A 13005-nucleotide genomic window follows, 5' to 3' on the forward strand; every position below is an offset into this window, starting at 1 on the left:
GTAATCAAAGCAAAAGGTGGCTACTTTGAAGAACCTAGAATATGACATATTTTCAGTTGTTTCACACTTTTTTGTTATGTATATAATTCCACATGTGTTAATTCATAGTTTTGATGCCTTCAGTGTGAATCTACAATTTTCATAGTCATGAAAATAAAGAAAACTCTTTGAATGAGAAGGTGTGTCCAAACTTTTGGTCTGTACTGTATATGGCCAGCTTTAGTGCGTACATTGAGAAAGCTTGAGATGTACTTGCTAAACATGTCCATAGGGTTACAGTAGCCTCAAAGGGGTTGTGCAAGAATGGGGGGAAGTTTTGGCAACCGCGTCCACTTGGCCGGACCTATAAAGTAAAGATGACTTATCAGCTTCCTGGCGCCAGCTCCCCGCATCTTCTCCTACAGGCCTGTGATGCTCCACTGGTCTCCCTCAGTCTCAACATCCGCTTTGACATCGCTGTAGCCAATTATTGCCCGTGGCAGAGACCTTTTGTCATGATGGGGAGCCAGCCAGTGATTGGCTGTGGGGATGTCAAACCAGAATGTTGACATTGAGGTTGCTGAGCAGAGCTTCGCAGGCCTGGAGGAGAAGGAGTGGGATCCAGCAACAGGAAGCAGGTAAGTAATCTTTCCTCTACAAGTCCTGCTAAGTGGGAGGGTTTGCCAAAACCCTCCCATTCTTTCACAACCTCTTTAACCACTTAAGGACCACAGGTTTATGCCCCCCTAGTGACCAGGCCCTTTTTTACAAATCGGCACTTCACAACTTTAACGGTTTATTGCTCGGTCATGCAACTTGGCACCCAAATGAATTTTACCTCCTTTTCTTCTCACAAATACAGCTTTCTTTTGGTGGTATTTGATTGCTGCTGAGATTTTTCGTTTTTCTGATAATCAAAAAAGATTTTTAACTTTTTCTGGTAAAATTGTTCAAATATAATTACATTTCTATACAAGTTTGTGTCAGAATTTATTGTGCTATATGTCTTTGATAAAAATAAAAAAAATCCAGTAAGTGTATATTTATTGGTTTGCGCAAAAGTTATAGCGTTTACAAACTATGGTACAAAAATGTGAATTTCCGCATTTTGAAGCAGCTCTGACTTTCTGAGCACCTGTCATGTTTCTTGAGGTGCTAGAATGCCAGGAATAGTATAAATAGCCCCCAAATGACCCCATTTTAGAAAGAAGACACCCCAAAGTATTCGCGGAGGGGCATGGTGAGTTCATGTATGATTTCATTTTTTTTCACAAGTTAGCGGAAAATGACACTTTCTGAGGAAAAAAATAAAATAATAAAGTTTCCATTTCTGCTAACTTCTGGCAAAAAAATAACAAATCTCCCACGGACTCACTATGCCCCTCAGTGAATACCTTGGGGTGTCTGCTTTCCGAAATGGGGTTATTTGTGGGGTGTGTTTACTGTTCTGGCATTTTGGGGAGGGCTAAATTGTGAGCAACCCTGTAAAGCCTAAAGGTACTCGTTGGACTTTCGGCCCCTTTACGCACCTAGGCTGCAAAAAAGTGTCACACATGTGGTATCGCCGTACTCAGAAGAAGTAGGGCAATGTGTTTTGGGGTGTATTTTTACATGTACCCATGCTGGGTGAGAGAAATATCTCTGTAAATTGACAACTTTGATTAAAACTTTTTAAAAAGTTGTCATTTACAGAGATATTTCTCACACACAGTATAGGTATATATAAAAATACACCCAAGAACACATTGCCCTACTTCTTCTGAGTACGGCGATACCACATGTGTGACACTTTTTTGCAGCCTAGGTGCACAAAGGGGCCCAAATTCCAATGAGTACCTTTAGGATTTCACAGGGCATTTTTATGCATTTGAATTCCGTGAGGGGTATGGTAAGTTCATGTAATATTTCATTTTTTTGTCACAAGTTAGTGGAATATGAGACTTTGTAAGAAAAAACTAAAAAGAAAAAAACAATTTCCACTAACTTGTGCCCAAAAAAATTAATCTTCTATGAACTCGCCATGCCCCTCAAAAGTTATCTTTATAGCGCTGCAGCGATTTTATAGTGTTTTTGCAGTGATCAGAAAAAAAAAATTGTTGTCACTGCGGTGGGGCGGACTGAACGCAAGTGTGGGCACAATATCAGGCCTGATCGGGCGAACACTGCGTTTTTTGTAGAGCCTAAGGTGACCCTAATGTACTGATATAGATCTGATTGCGATCAGTCTTGATCACTTACAGATACTATATAGTACTAGTGCTGATTAGTGACAGCGATGATGCTAATCAGCGACTAATCAGTGACTGCGGTGCAGTGGGCTGGGCACTAACTACCTAACAAGTAGCTAACTAACTGGCGGTGATAAGGGACCCTTACAGGGGGGTGATCAGGGAGTCTATATGGGGTGATCAGGGGTTAATAAGTGACAAGGGGGGGGGGGTGTAGTGTGGTGCTTGGTGCTACTTACAGAGCTGCCTGTGTCTTCCGGTGGTCGATCCAAGCAAAAGGGACCACCAGAGGAGCAGGTAGCAGGTATATCAGATGCTATTTACAAAATAGCGTCTGATATATCTATTTGATTAGTTCTTTTAAAAATCTACAGCCTGCCAGCCAATGATCAGCGCTGGCAGGCTGTAGTTAAACTTGAATACTGCGCAATCCTGTGAGTGCGCGTTCATAGGAAATCTCAGGTCTCACGAGATGACTCCAATAGGCGTCACTGAGACCTAAGAGCGCTGCCGTCCGGACACCTATCGGCGTTACTATGACGGCAAGTGGTTAAGGTCGACGGTTGAACAAACAAACATAAACATCTGGTGACTGTTCGTTTCGCAGACATGGCCATGCACATTTTAGTCCATAGTGGCCGTTGTTCAGACTAGCCATACACATTCAATGAAACCTGGCGAAGGATGAAAGATCTTTCTGGGAACATACTTTCAAAGAAAGATCTTTCGTTCATGAACAATCTTTCTTTGAACTAAAGATCTTTTTATCTATCAGATGAAAATATTAAACATAGCTGACTTCTTTTCAAATGATAATGATCTATTATCAGTACAGTTGAAATGGTCATTCGCTGTTAAATTTCACCCAACAATCATTCGTTTTGGTTGAAATCGTCCATTTTAATCAATTTAGACTAATGTATATGAGCACCTTTACTGAGCCGAAAGTGTCCTTTTAGCCTTCATCAAGCCAGTACATACATACATTCAGTATACTGAAAAAAAAAAGAAAATATGAAATAGTATATTAGATGACGCTATTCCGTAAAACTGTATCCTGCAGTAAAAGAAGTATATATTAACCCCTTGATGACCACACACTTTGTTATTGCATTCCAAGAGTTTTTTCATCAATGTACTTGTATGAGGTCTTATTTTTTGCAGGACAAGTTATAGTTTCAGCACCATTTTGGGTAATGTAATCATGTAATGATTGATTAAAGCCAGCTGTTTATCTAAAACCCCCTTTGTTTACGTCACTAAAAAGGCATATTAGTGGTCACTAAGGGGTTAAAGAGCATCTGCCATTCTAGATAATAGATTGACCAAACAAACCCCCTTTTAACTTACTTGTTTTTGAAAAAAGATTGAGAACTGATTTGTAAGGTGTTTTTACTGTTTGTTTGTTTTCCCAGGGTCTAATATCACCTGAAAAGGCATCTTCAATGGAGAGAGAAGAAAATGAAGTCAAGCCTGACATAAAGTATTATCATACTGTTACATTATCATACTTGTATTGTCATGTCCATGTACAGTATATTCAAGGTCATATTTCTCATTGATAAGTTTAGAAGGAATAACCAGATCCATTAAGCATTTCTTTTTGTAAACATCTATTTGACAGACAGATAATTTATAGACCATAACCCTGATTTATCATACCTTCACTCTATATAGTCGCAAAAATTGGGCTTTTGCATTTTTACACCACTCAGTCCAGTTTTGTAATGTGGGTGTGGTTAGCTATGTGAATGAGTTTCACTGCAGATTTATCATTGAAGCTTTAAAAAAAAAAAAAAGATTTTGCACAAATGTCAGATAGGTTTGGGTCTTACCTCGAGAACAGGGCCTTTGAACTGAGGGGAGAGCAGCTGCGTATCTGATATTTTTGATATGTCTTAGTGATATATTGAAAAAAAAAAATTAGATGGGAAAACCACTTTAACACAGACAATTGTTAAGTTTAAAAAATACATCACAAGAAAATGATTAAAATATGATTTTTTTTTATATATATATTTTATGCTGAAATCTGATTACTTGGTTAAAAGCTCTGATGGCAACATAACTCCTGTTGGGGCCATGTTGACTTAAATCAAAAGACCAAGTACAACATTATTTCCCATTTTTTAAAGTGACCTATTGTTTAAATAACTTTTTTCATGTAAAAAAATTTTTTTAAAATAATTGTTGGTGTTTTTACATTTTTCTATGTCTCTATCTATATTTATTAAAAATGTATAACATCCTGCAATTTTCACACTGAGCTCATAATAGGTTATGATTTCCAGTTCTGTACATGTAACTTGTTATCATCACAGGCAGAATTACAATGACAAGTAACACCTCTGTGTAGATAACACAATCCATCGTTCATAATAGGTGGTATCACAGCTTATCTAATCCCTCCTGATCACGGCACAGGTCACGGAGCATGCCTAGAAAACTCTTCTATAGAAGTCAATGAGGACAGCTCCTGTCCATTATGTCTATGACCCATGTAGCTGCACTCAAAGGACTGGAAGTCTTAAAGGGGTTGTGTCACTTCAGCAAGTGGCATTTATGATGTAGACAAAGTTAATACAACCCACTTACTAATGCAGTATTCCTCAACTCCAGTCTTCAGGGCCCACCTGCCGGTCATGTTTTCAGGATGGAGTATTGAGCAGGTGATATAATTAGTGTCAGTGCATCAGGACTTATCACAGGTGTTCATTCTGTGGGATATTCGCAAATCATGACCGAGAGGTGGGCCCTGAGAACTGGAGTTGAGAAACACTGTACTAATGTATTCTTATTATCCATATAGCCTCCTTTGCTGGCTGGATTCAGTTTTCCATAACATTATACACTGCTTGTTTCCATGGGTACGACCACCCTGCAATCCATTAGTAGTGGCCGTGCTTGAACTCTATAGAAAACAGCACCAGCCTATGTGTACTCCCACAGTCCCCGCCACCAGAGGCCAGCACTTTTTCCTATAGTGTGCAAGCACAGCCACCGCTGCTGGATTGCAGAGTGGTCGTAACCATGGAAATGAGCAGTGTATAATGGGATGGAAAGATGAATGACGCAATATGGACATTCACAATACATCTAAAGGGCTTCTTTTCTCCAGATGTTCTTGTATATAGCAAACTATATATAGAGGGAGCACAAACCACACGCCAAACAGCCTTTCTATACAGTTACCGTACGTATACAAACACATACTTATGGCGCAGCTTTTAGCTATACCACAGTGCCTATATAGCAAAGAAAGGAAACAGGTTGGTCTTAAGTATTTTATGAATGGTCAGTGTACATGGGCCGTTTATGCTTGATCCTTATCCTTACATATTTGTTTTTTAGACCAAGAAAACTATTTGAAATATTTACCCCTGTGCCACAATATAAAAACCAGAATCCTGTAAAAAACGAATGTGTGAAAGATTCACCACAGAAGGAAAGCAAATTATGTTTCCTTCCAAGTCTGAAACATAGAAAAGAATATACCATTACTGCTTCAGAAGTAAGAAGAGCAGATGGCAAGGACTGCAAAACAAGTCCATCAAACCAAGATGGCGTAAAGATGGGTGATTATTTTGTTGGCACATTTCAAGAAGCATTAACTACTACAGACATGTGTGAGTTTACTTTGGATTCAGCAGATCAACCTCTTCCAGATAGTAAAAGTGTTGATACCTGTTGTCCAGAATCCCTCTTTTCAGTTGGATCAGGTTCTGAAAATGCCAATAAAGCATCTGACATTCAAAGCAGGAAAGTGCGTGACGAGTTCTCTGAAGAGAAAGAGTCTTCATTAGATGATAATGCAAGTATCTTAAGCATGTGCTCCATGGACATTAATACATCAGAGGAGCAGGAAAACATCAAGCAACTAAATCCAGGACCTGAAGAACAAGAAGAAATAAAGAAAGACTTAAATGTCTCTGAGATGAAAGAACCAAAAGATGAATCTACCACCTGGAATGGTCAGTCAGTCTCGGCAGCCAGTCGTCAGTATCCACCGTTTCCCAATTCTTGGCAGTATTCCTTATATTGCTGGTATCAAAATGGTGATAACACTGGAGGAGTAAGACAAACATACCCACAGGTTTCTTACAGTACACAGCCAAGAAGTCCTTTTAATCAGTCATCTGCTTTTTCGGTGCCAAATTCCTACATTACAAACCAGCCTTACTCCAGTCTCAGTGGACAAATTCAAGCACGAATGTATTCAGCTGCGGGGCCTTTTGGTGCCAGTGTGCCATACAATTATACTGATCCATCCACTTCTTCAAATCAGAACCCAGTGCCAATTCCATACTCGTACAATAGTATAAATGCAAGATGGCCATGTGGTGAGTAAATATTGACTTAAAGTGAACCCGTAAAATATTTTTTTTGCTCTATCTGAGAACAGAATATGACAGAGGGAGAGAAGCTGAACTCTGTGATATATTTCTTCATATTAGGCGCCTGCACGATATATCGCCAAAGCAATCGAATCGCGATAATCGCCAATTGCGATTTGGCCGACCCAAAAATGTTGCGATTACTTACAATGATACACCTGCCGCACAGCGCGGTCTGCGGGTGTATCAAGAGAGGGAGGAGGGGCTGGGGGCCATCATCTGGATTAGGAATGAGAGCAGGGGAGCGGGACAGTCCCTGTATTCTAATGCACCCGCCTCGCTCACTGTTGTATCATCTTATCTAACCTGTAGTCATTGTTATAATAATCATGTGTAATCCGGCTGTATTACTTACAACAAGTTCCGTAGCAGAGGAAGGAGGAGGCAGGCTGGGAGGGAGGTCGGGCGGCGCGTCAGATGCTATATATGTGTCATCCACAGATCCCCACCATAGCAGTGTCATCCACAGATGCCCCCATCACAGTGCCATCCAGAGATCCCCATAACAGTGCCATCCAGAGATCCCCCATAACAGTGCCATCCAGAGATCCCCCATAACAGTGCCATCCAGAGATCCCCCATAACAGTGCCATCCAGAGATCCCCCATAACAGTGCCATCCAGAGATCCCCCATAACAGTGCCATCCAGAGATCCCCCATAACAGTGCCATCCAGAGATCCCCCATAACAGTGCCATCCAGAGATCCCCCCATAACAGTGCCATCCAGAGATCCCCCATAACAGTGCCATCCAGAGATCCCCCATAACAGTGCCATCCAGAGATCCCCCATAACAGTGCCATCCAGAGATCCCCCATAACAGTGCCATCCAGAGATCCCCCATAACAGTGCCATCCAGAGATCCCCCATAACAGTGTCATCCAAAGATGCCCCCATCACAGTGCCATCCAGAGATCCCCATAACAGTGCCACCCAGAGATCCCCCATAACAGTGCCATCCAGAGATCCCCCATAACAGTGCCATCCAGAGATCCCCCATAACAGTGCCATCCAGAGATCCCCCATAACAGTGCCATCCAGAGATCCCCCATAACAGTGCCATCCAGAGATCCCCCATAACAGTGCCATCCAGAGATCCCCCATAACAGTGCCATCCAGAGATCCCCCATAACAGTGCCATCCAGAGATCCCCCATAACAGTGCCATCCAGAGATCCCCCCATAACAGTGCCATCCAGAGATCCCCCCATAACAGTGCCATCCAGAGATCCCCGCCATAACAGTGCCATCCAGAGATCCCCCCATAACAGTGCCATCCAGAGATCCCCCATAACAGTGCCATCCAGAGATCCCCCATAACAGTGCCATCCAGAGATCCCCATAACAGTGCCATCCAGAGATCCCCCATAACAGTGCCATCCAGAGATCCCCCTCCATAACAGTGCCATCCACAGATCCCCTCCATAACAGTGCCATCCACAGATCCCCTCCATAACAGTGCCATCCACAGATTCCCCCCCCATAACAGTGCCATCCACAGATCCCCCATAACAGTGCCATCCAGAGATCCCCCATAACAGTGCCATCCAGAGATCCCCCATAACAGTGCCATCCAGAGATCCCCATAACAGTGCCATCCAGAGATCCCCCATAACAGTGCCATCCAGAGATCCCCCTCCATAACAGTGCCATCCACAGATCCCCTCCATAACAGTGCCATCCACAGATCCCCCCATAACAGTGCCATCCACAGATCCCCTCCATAACAGTGCCATCCACAGATCCCCTCCATAACAGTGCCATCCACAGATCCCCCCCCCCCCCCCCCCATAACAGTGCCATTCACAGCAAATAGACCTCTAGCACAATTCCCTTAAAATATCGCATCACATATCGTTATCGCAATGTTTAGGGCCCTAATCGCAATCGCACAAAATTCCCATATCGTGCAGCCCTAGTTCATATGATTTGAAGCAGGATTTTATTTAGTAAAAAGCACAGTAAATCCTGCCAGGACTCTCAGTAGAGACTGTGAGAGTCCTGATTACCCCATCCACACATTGACAGCTGTCTTTATACACACACATACAGGGCAAGCTGCCAGTCGTCCTGTGTAGTTGAGGGCAACATGACTTTCACTGTCTCTCCGGTGTCTCCCCTCTCACGGCAGGTCCAGCCTCCGGAGTGCTGCCCTACTCCCTGCTCTGTTCTCCTGCTGTCCATATCTCCTTCCCGGTGGACATGGCTACCTGAGTGGTGCTGCTTCATACACTCCACACTAGCTGAGGTATTCTCCTCGCTTGCAGTGCCTCTCTCTGTCCAAAGGACATGCGCTTGCACTATCTCTGGCACTTAAAGGGCCAGCACACATCTTAATCTGTCAGCCTATGACTTAGCCTTCCCAGGCCATTTAAGGCACCCTCCTCTGTAGGAGGTTGCCTGATCAATAGGTATCCTAGCTAGCTAGTTCGCTGCCTAGGTTTGCTTTCTACATTCTGATCTTCTGTGCCCAACTTTTTCTTGTTAGCCATATTTGACCCTTTGCTGCCGGCCTGACCTCTGCCTGACTCTCGACTGTGTGCTGCCTGCCCTTACCTTGGTTTGTCCCTGACTCTGGTTTTGTGTGATCCATTGATGCCACTCACTGGTATCTCTTGAACTTTGTGGGTCAGCAGTCACTGAACAGAGACTACTCCCAAGAGCTAGCAGCCTGGTTGTTCCCCTGCAGCAGAGTCCAGATCCCAGTGAAAGGGTGATGGTCAGGTGTACACCAGGACAGTGTCCTCAGTGTAAATAATATTACAGGTTATAGTTATTAGATTTCTGGAGAGGTCGTTGATCCAGGGAGTTATTCTGATTGGAGTCGGAAAGGATTATTTTTTTCCTAAAATGAGGAAAATTAGCTTTTACCTCACAGGGGTTTTTATTGCCTTCCTCTGGATCAACTTGCAGGATAGCAGTCTTACAAACTACAGTATGTTACATCTAGGAGTCTTGTCAGAATTTTATCTGCTTTTTACTTCAAAATCCCGCTAAAAATACCGGACAAGTTTGTCTTGCTTCCATACAGCAAATAGGCTGATTTAAATGCTTTACATGTCTTAGGCTGTGCTCAAATAGGCGTTCTTATTTCTGTTGTTCTGCTCAGTTATAGTGACAGTGCCAGATTACTCACCTGATGCACATGAAGCCCATTGGCTATAATGGAGTCCATCAGGTTTCTGTCATGTGACCCAGCATTTTACCGGACAAAATAGAGCAACATGCTTTTTTACATTACCCCCATGCAGAAGGCAAGGTTATTGAAATTGGCTTGCCAGTTAAGAACTTGACTAGACAGAGCCTTGGCATCAACCGCATGAAGCATATTTGGGATAAATTTTTACTCTGACTCCAGGCAAAGCCAAATAAGATAGCATCAGTGCCTGTTTTTTTGAGCAGAGTTGAGCTTGAGGTTATAACAGAAAAAGATAGGTCAGTTCCATGATGTTTTTTTGGGGGGGATTGAGGTGTTCATATTCTTTCACCATGCAGTGTACCTTAGTATTTTATTTAACCTCCAAAATAAAAATATTAGTTTTTATCAGACTTTTCAAATTAAAGGGGTTATTATTATCGCTAGGATATGCACCCATTGTCTGATAGGTCTGGGTCCCACCTCTGGGACCCGCACCTACAAGGAGAATAGAGCCCAGGAAAGTTGTGACTGGAGGACCCCGGGTTTCCTATACACATGATGTATAGGGTAAACGTATTCCTCATACAAATGCCATACAGTGGCATCTGTCACCATAGAGTTCAATTGTAAGAAATGTATCAATTTTTTATGTAAATTTTTTTGCTGGACTCTTTTGCATCCCTATATCCCCTACATATACATTATATATTCTGATCACAGCCTAACAGGGATCTTCAAGTACTTGTTTGTATGCCTTGGGGAGTAATCCACTGAAATAACCCTACACATATTCCTCAGGAGGTGTACTCTTGAATAAACTTCAAAACGTCATGCACACATGGTATCACTAAAAACGACAGCACCACAAAAAATAAACCCTCACACAACTCCATAGACGTAACTATAAAAAGTTGTTTTTATTTTTTAAAAGTTATTTTTTATATTAAAATGCAAGAAAAACTATAAAAAATATGGTATCATTGTAATCATTCTGTCCCGGATAATGAAGGTAACAGGTTACAGAATAGGGAATGCTGTAAACACAAAACTGATAAAACTGTGGTGGAATTGCATTGGGGTTTTTTCAATTCGACCCCATGTTTTACAGCTTTCCACTACATCGTAAGCTATATTAAATAGTGCCATTAGAAAGTACAACTTATCCCACAAAAAGAAAGCCCTCAAACTGCTATGTGCACAGCAAAAAAAAAAAAAGATTGCTCTGGGAAGGCACATGGTACATCTGAAGTCTATTTGCTAAAAACTTTGTTCTAATACTGTACTGAGCTCCCACTCTGTACAGTATTAGGATGTATTGGCTCCGATGAGTTGAAGTTATCACTTTGCAAAGTCACGCAAGACTTTGTGTAATTACTTTGAGAATTAATTATTACTGTAAAAAAACCTTGGTACCAAACTCTGGTTCAGTTAAGAATGGTACCTTGGAACTGGTAATAATTTACAAAGGTATTACACAAAGTCTCCTGCAACTTCGCAAAGTAATAACTTTGGCTCATCGGAGCCAATACCTTTTAATGTATTATAACAATGTTTTTAGCGAATCAGCTTTGGATGTACCATTCAAAGTCAATTCGCTCATCCCAACTACAACTCCCAGCATGCACACTTGTGCAGGTATTCTGGGAGTTCCCCTAAAAGTGGGTGGAGCATGCTGGGGCTTGTAGTATCACAACAGCTGGAGTCCCGGAGGTTGCCGACCCCTGGTCTACAAGACTTTTGTTGGCTCACCATTTTTTTTAGAATTCTAGAACAAATGATTTTGACTTTCTTTGTATCTTCGTATTATGATTTTAGCCTTTTCATATTTTTTGCAGGTTCTTGGCAATAATTTAAAGAAGATGAGAAAGCAAAATCTGTGGATACCATGGCTGCATCTTTTCAGTTGACTACTTACTGTAGTGTTTTCTGTGCCAATGACATTGGTAGCTTATGGCACATTTCTTACTTGTACCAGAATTTTTGTATGTGTTTGCATTAAAATATTGAAAGTTAAAATGTATCTTCAGTATTTCTTTTTTACAAGAAAATACTTATTTTTATATATTTTCCAATTTTGTACACCAGAGTTTTCTTCGGGGCAGTCTTTTAAAGTGTCTGCAACTATTTTTATATTATTTTGTTATAGGTTTGTGTTCTTTTAAGGTAACCTGTCATTATTTTTAATGTAACCTCACTGAGGGCAGCATAAAATAGTGACAGAAATGCTGATTTCAGCGGTGTGTCACTCATGAGCTAAAACTAAGTGGTTGCTGAGAACCAGCTTTATAACCATTGCAGCCCAGGCCTTAAGAAGAGTCAAATCTACCTGAGAAGAGTCATAGTTATTCATCATCTCCTGCTCTCCCTACCATCTGCTGATGATTGGCAGTTCTCTGCTAAACAGAAAGAGAGAAAACTAGGTAGAAGACTGTCAGTCATCAGCTGGTGGGCAGGAATTCATGACTAACCAGGACTCTTCTCAGGTGGCCGGGACTCTTTTCCAGGCCCAGTCTGCAATGATTGAGATGTTGTTTCTCGGCAACCACTTACTGTACTTTTAACTTATAGATGACAGACTGAAGATGACAGCTGAAATCAACTCTCCTGTCTCTACTTTATGCTGCCGTTAGTATGGGTGGCATAAGGTTGATGACAGGTTCCCTTTAATGGTTGTGTAGAGAGATCTGAAAAATGTCATGATTTGAAAATAATTTTTACGTATTTGCTGTCTTGTATAAGAAAATTGAATTTTTACTTGTCAGCTTTTCATACTCTGTTGAGCAGCACTATTAAGTTATTTCTCTAGGTCTGTGAACGAATTGTCAGGAAAATTAGATTCTCTAGAAAACCTTCTTTTTTACCTCTTTTGGGGGCAACTTTTAAAGCCTACATATAATTTCATAAATAGAACTGATTTTAATCAGCTCCATAAAGTGATTATCCCCGAGATCAGATCTTGGGGGCTATGACCAATTAGCTAATTAGCAATTAGTTTTTGTAGGCGTACCCCATCCAGAACAAGCTGTATATGAACATAGAATTGAATTTCCTGAGCATTCCTAAGGAGAGTCTGTCTTCAGGGTTCAACTGAGCTCTGAAGACGCCTGTGTGTAACATTGAGAGGCTTTGATCCTGCCTCTTGTCACTTGGCCAGCTAACCACTGGCAGTTCTGCTAGTTTAGCTCTGTTCTCTGAGCTTCTCTCTTGGCGCTAAGAGATACACTGGGAAGATAGTGAGAGAAGCGGGACTGCAGAGTTCTGTGCTGA

General features: G+C 41.6%; 1 protein-coding gene across 1 annotated transcript in view; it reads left to right on the plus strand.

Moving 5' to 3' along the window:
- The window catches only part of TEX15 (testis expressed 15, meiosis and synapsis associated), a 120422-nt gene extending 108409 nt beyond the window's left edge, over nt 1–12013 (plus strand). The window contains exons 10-12 of the mRNA XM_044278378.1: nt 3623–3690; nt 5559–6547; nt 11574–12013. Coding sequence (XP_044134313.1) covers nt 3623–3690; nt 5559–6547; nt 11574–11587 — 1071 coding nt within the window. The 3' untranslated portion in view covers nt 11588–12013. The remainder of the gene's footprint in view (nt 1–3622; nt 3691–5558; nt 6548–11573) is intronic.
- Nucleotides 12014–13005: the final 992 nt, after the last annotated feature.

Source organism: Bufo gargarizans, chromosome 1 (assembly GCF_014858855.1).
Source record: "Bufo gargarizans isolate SCDJY-AF-19 chromosome 1, ASM1485885v1, whole genome shotgun sequence".
NCBI lineage: Eukaryota > Metazoa > Chordata > Amphibia > Anura > Bufonidae > Bufo > Bufo gargarizans.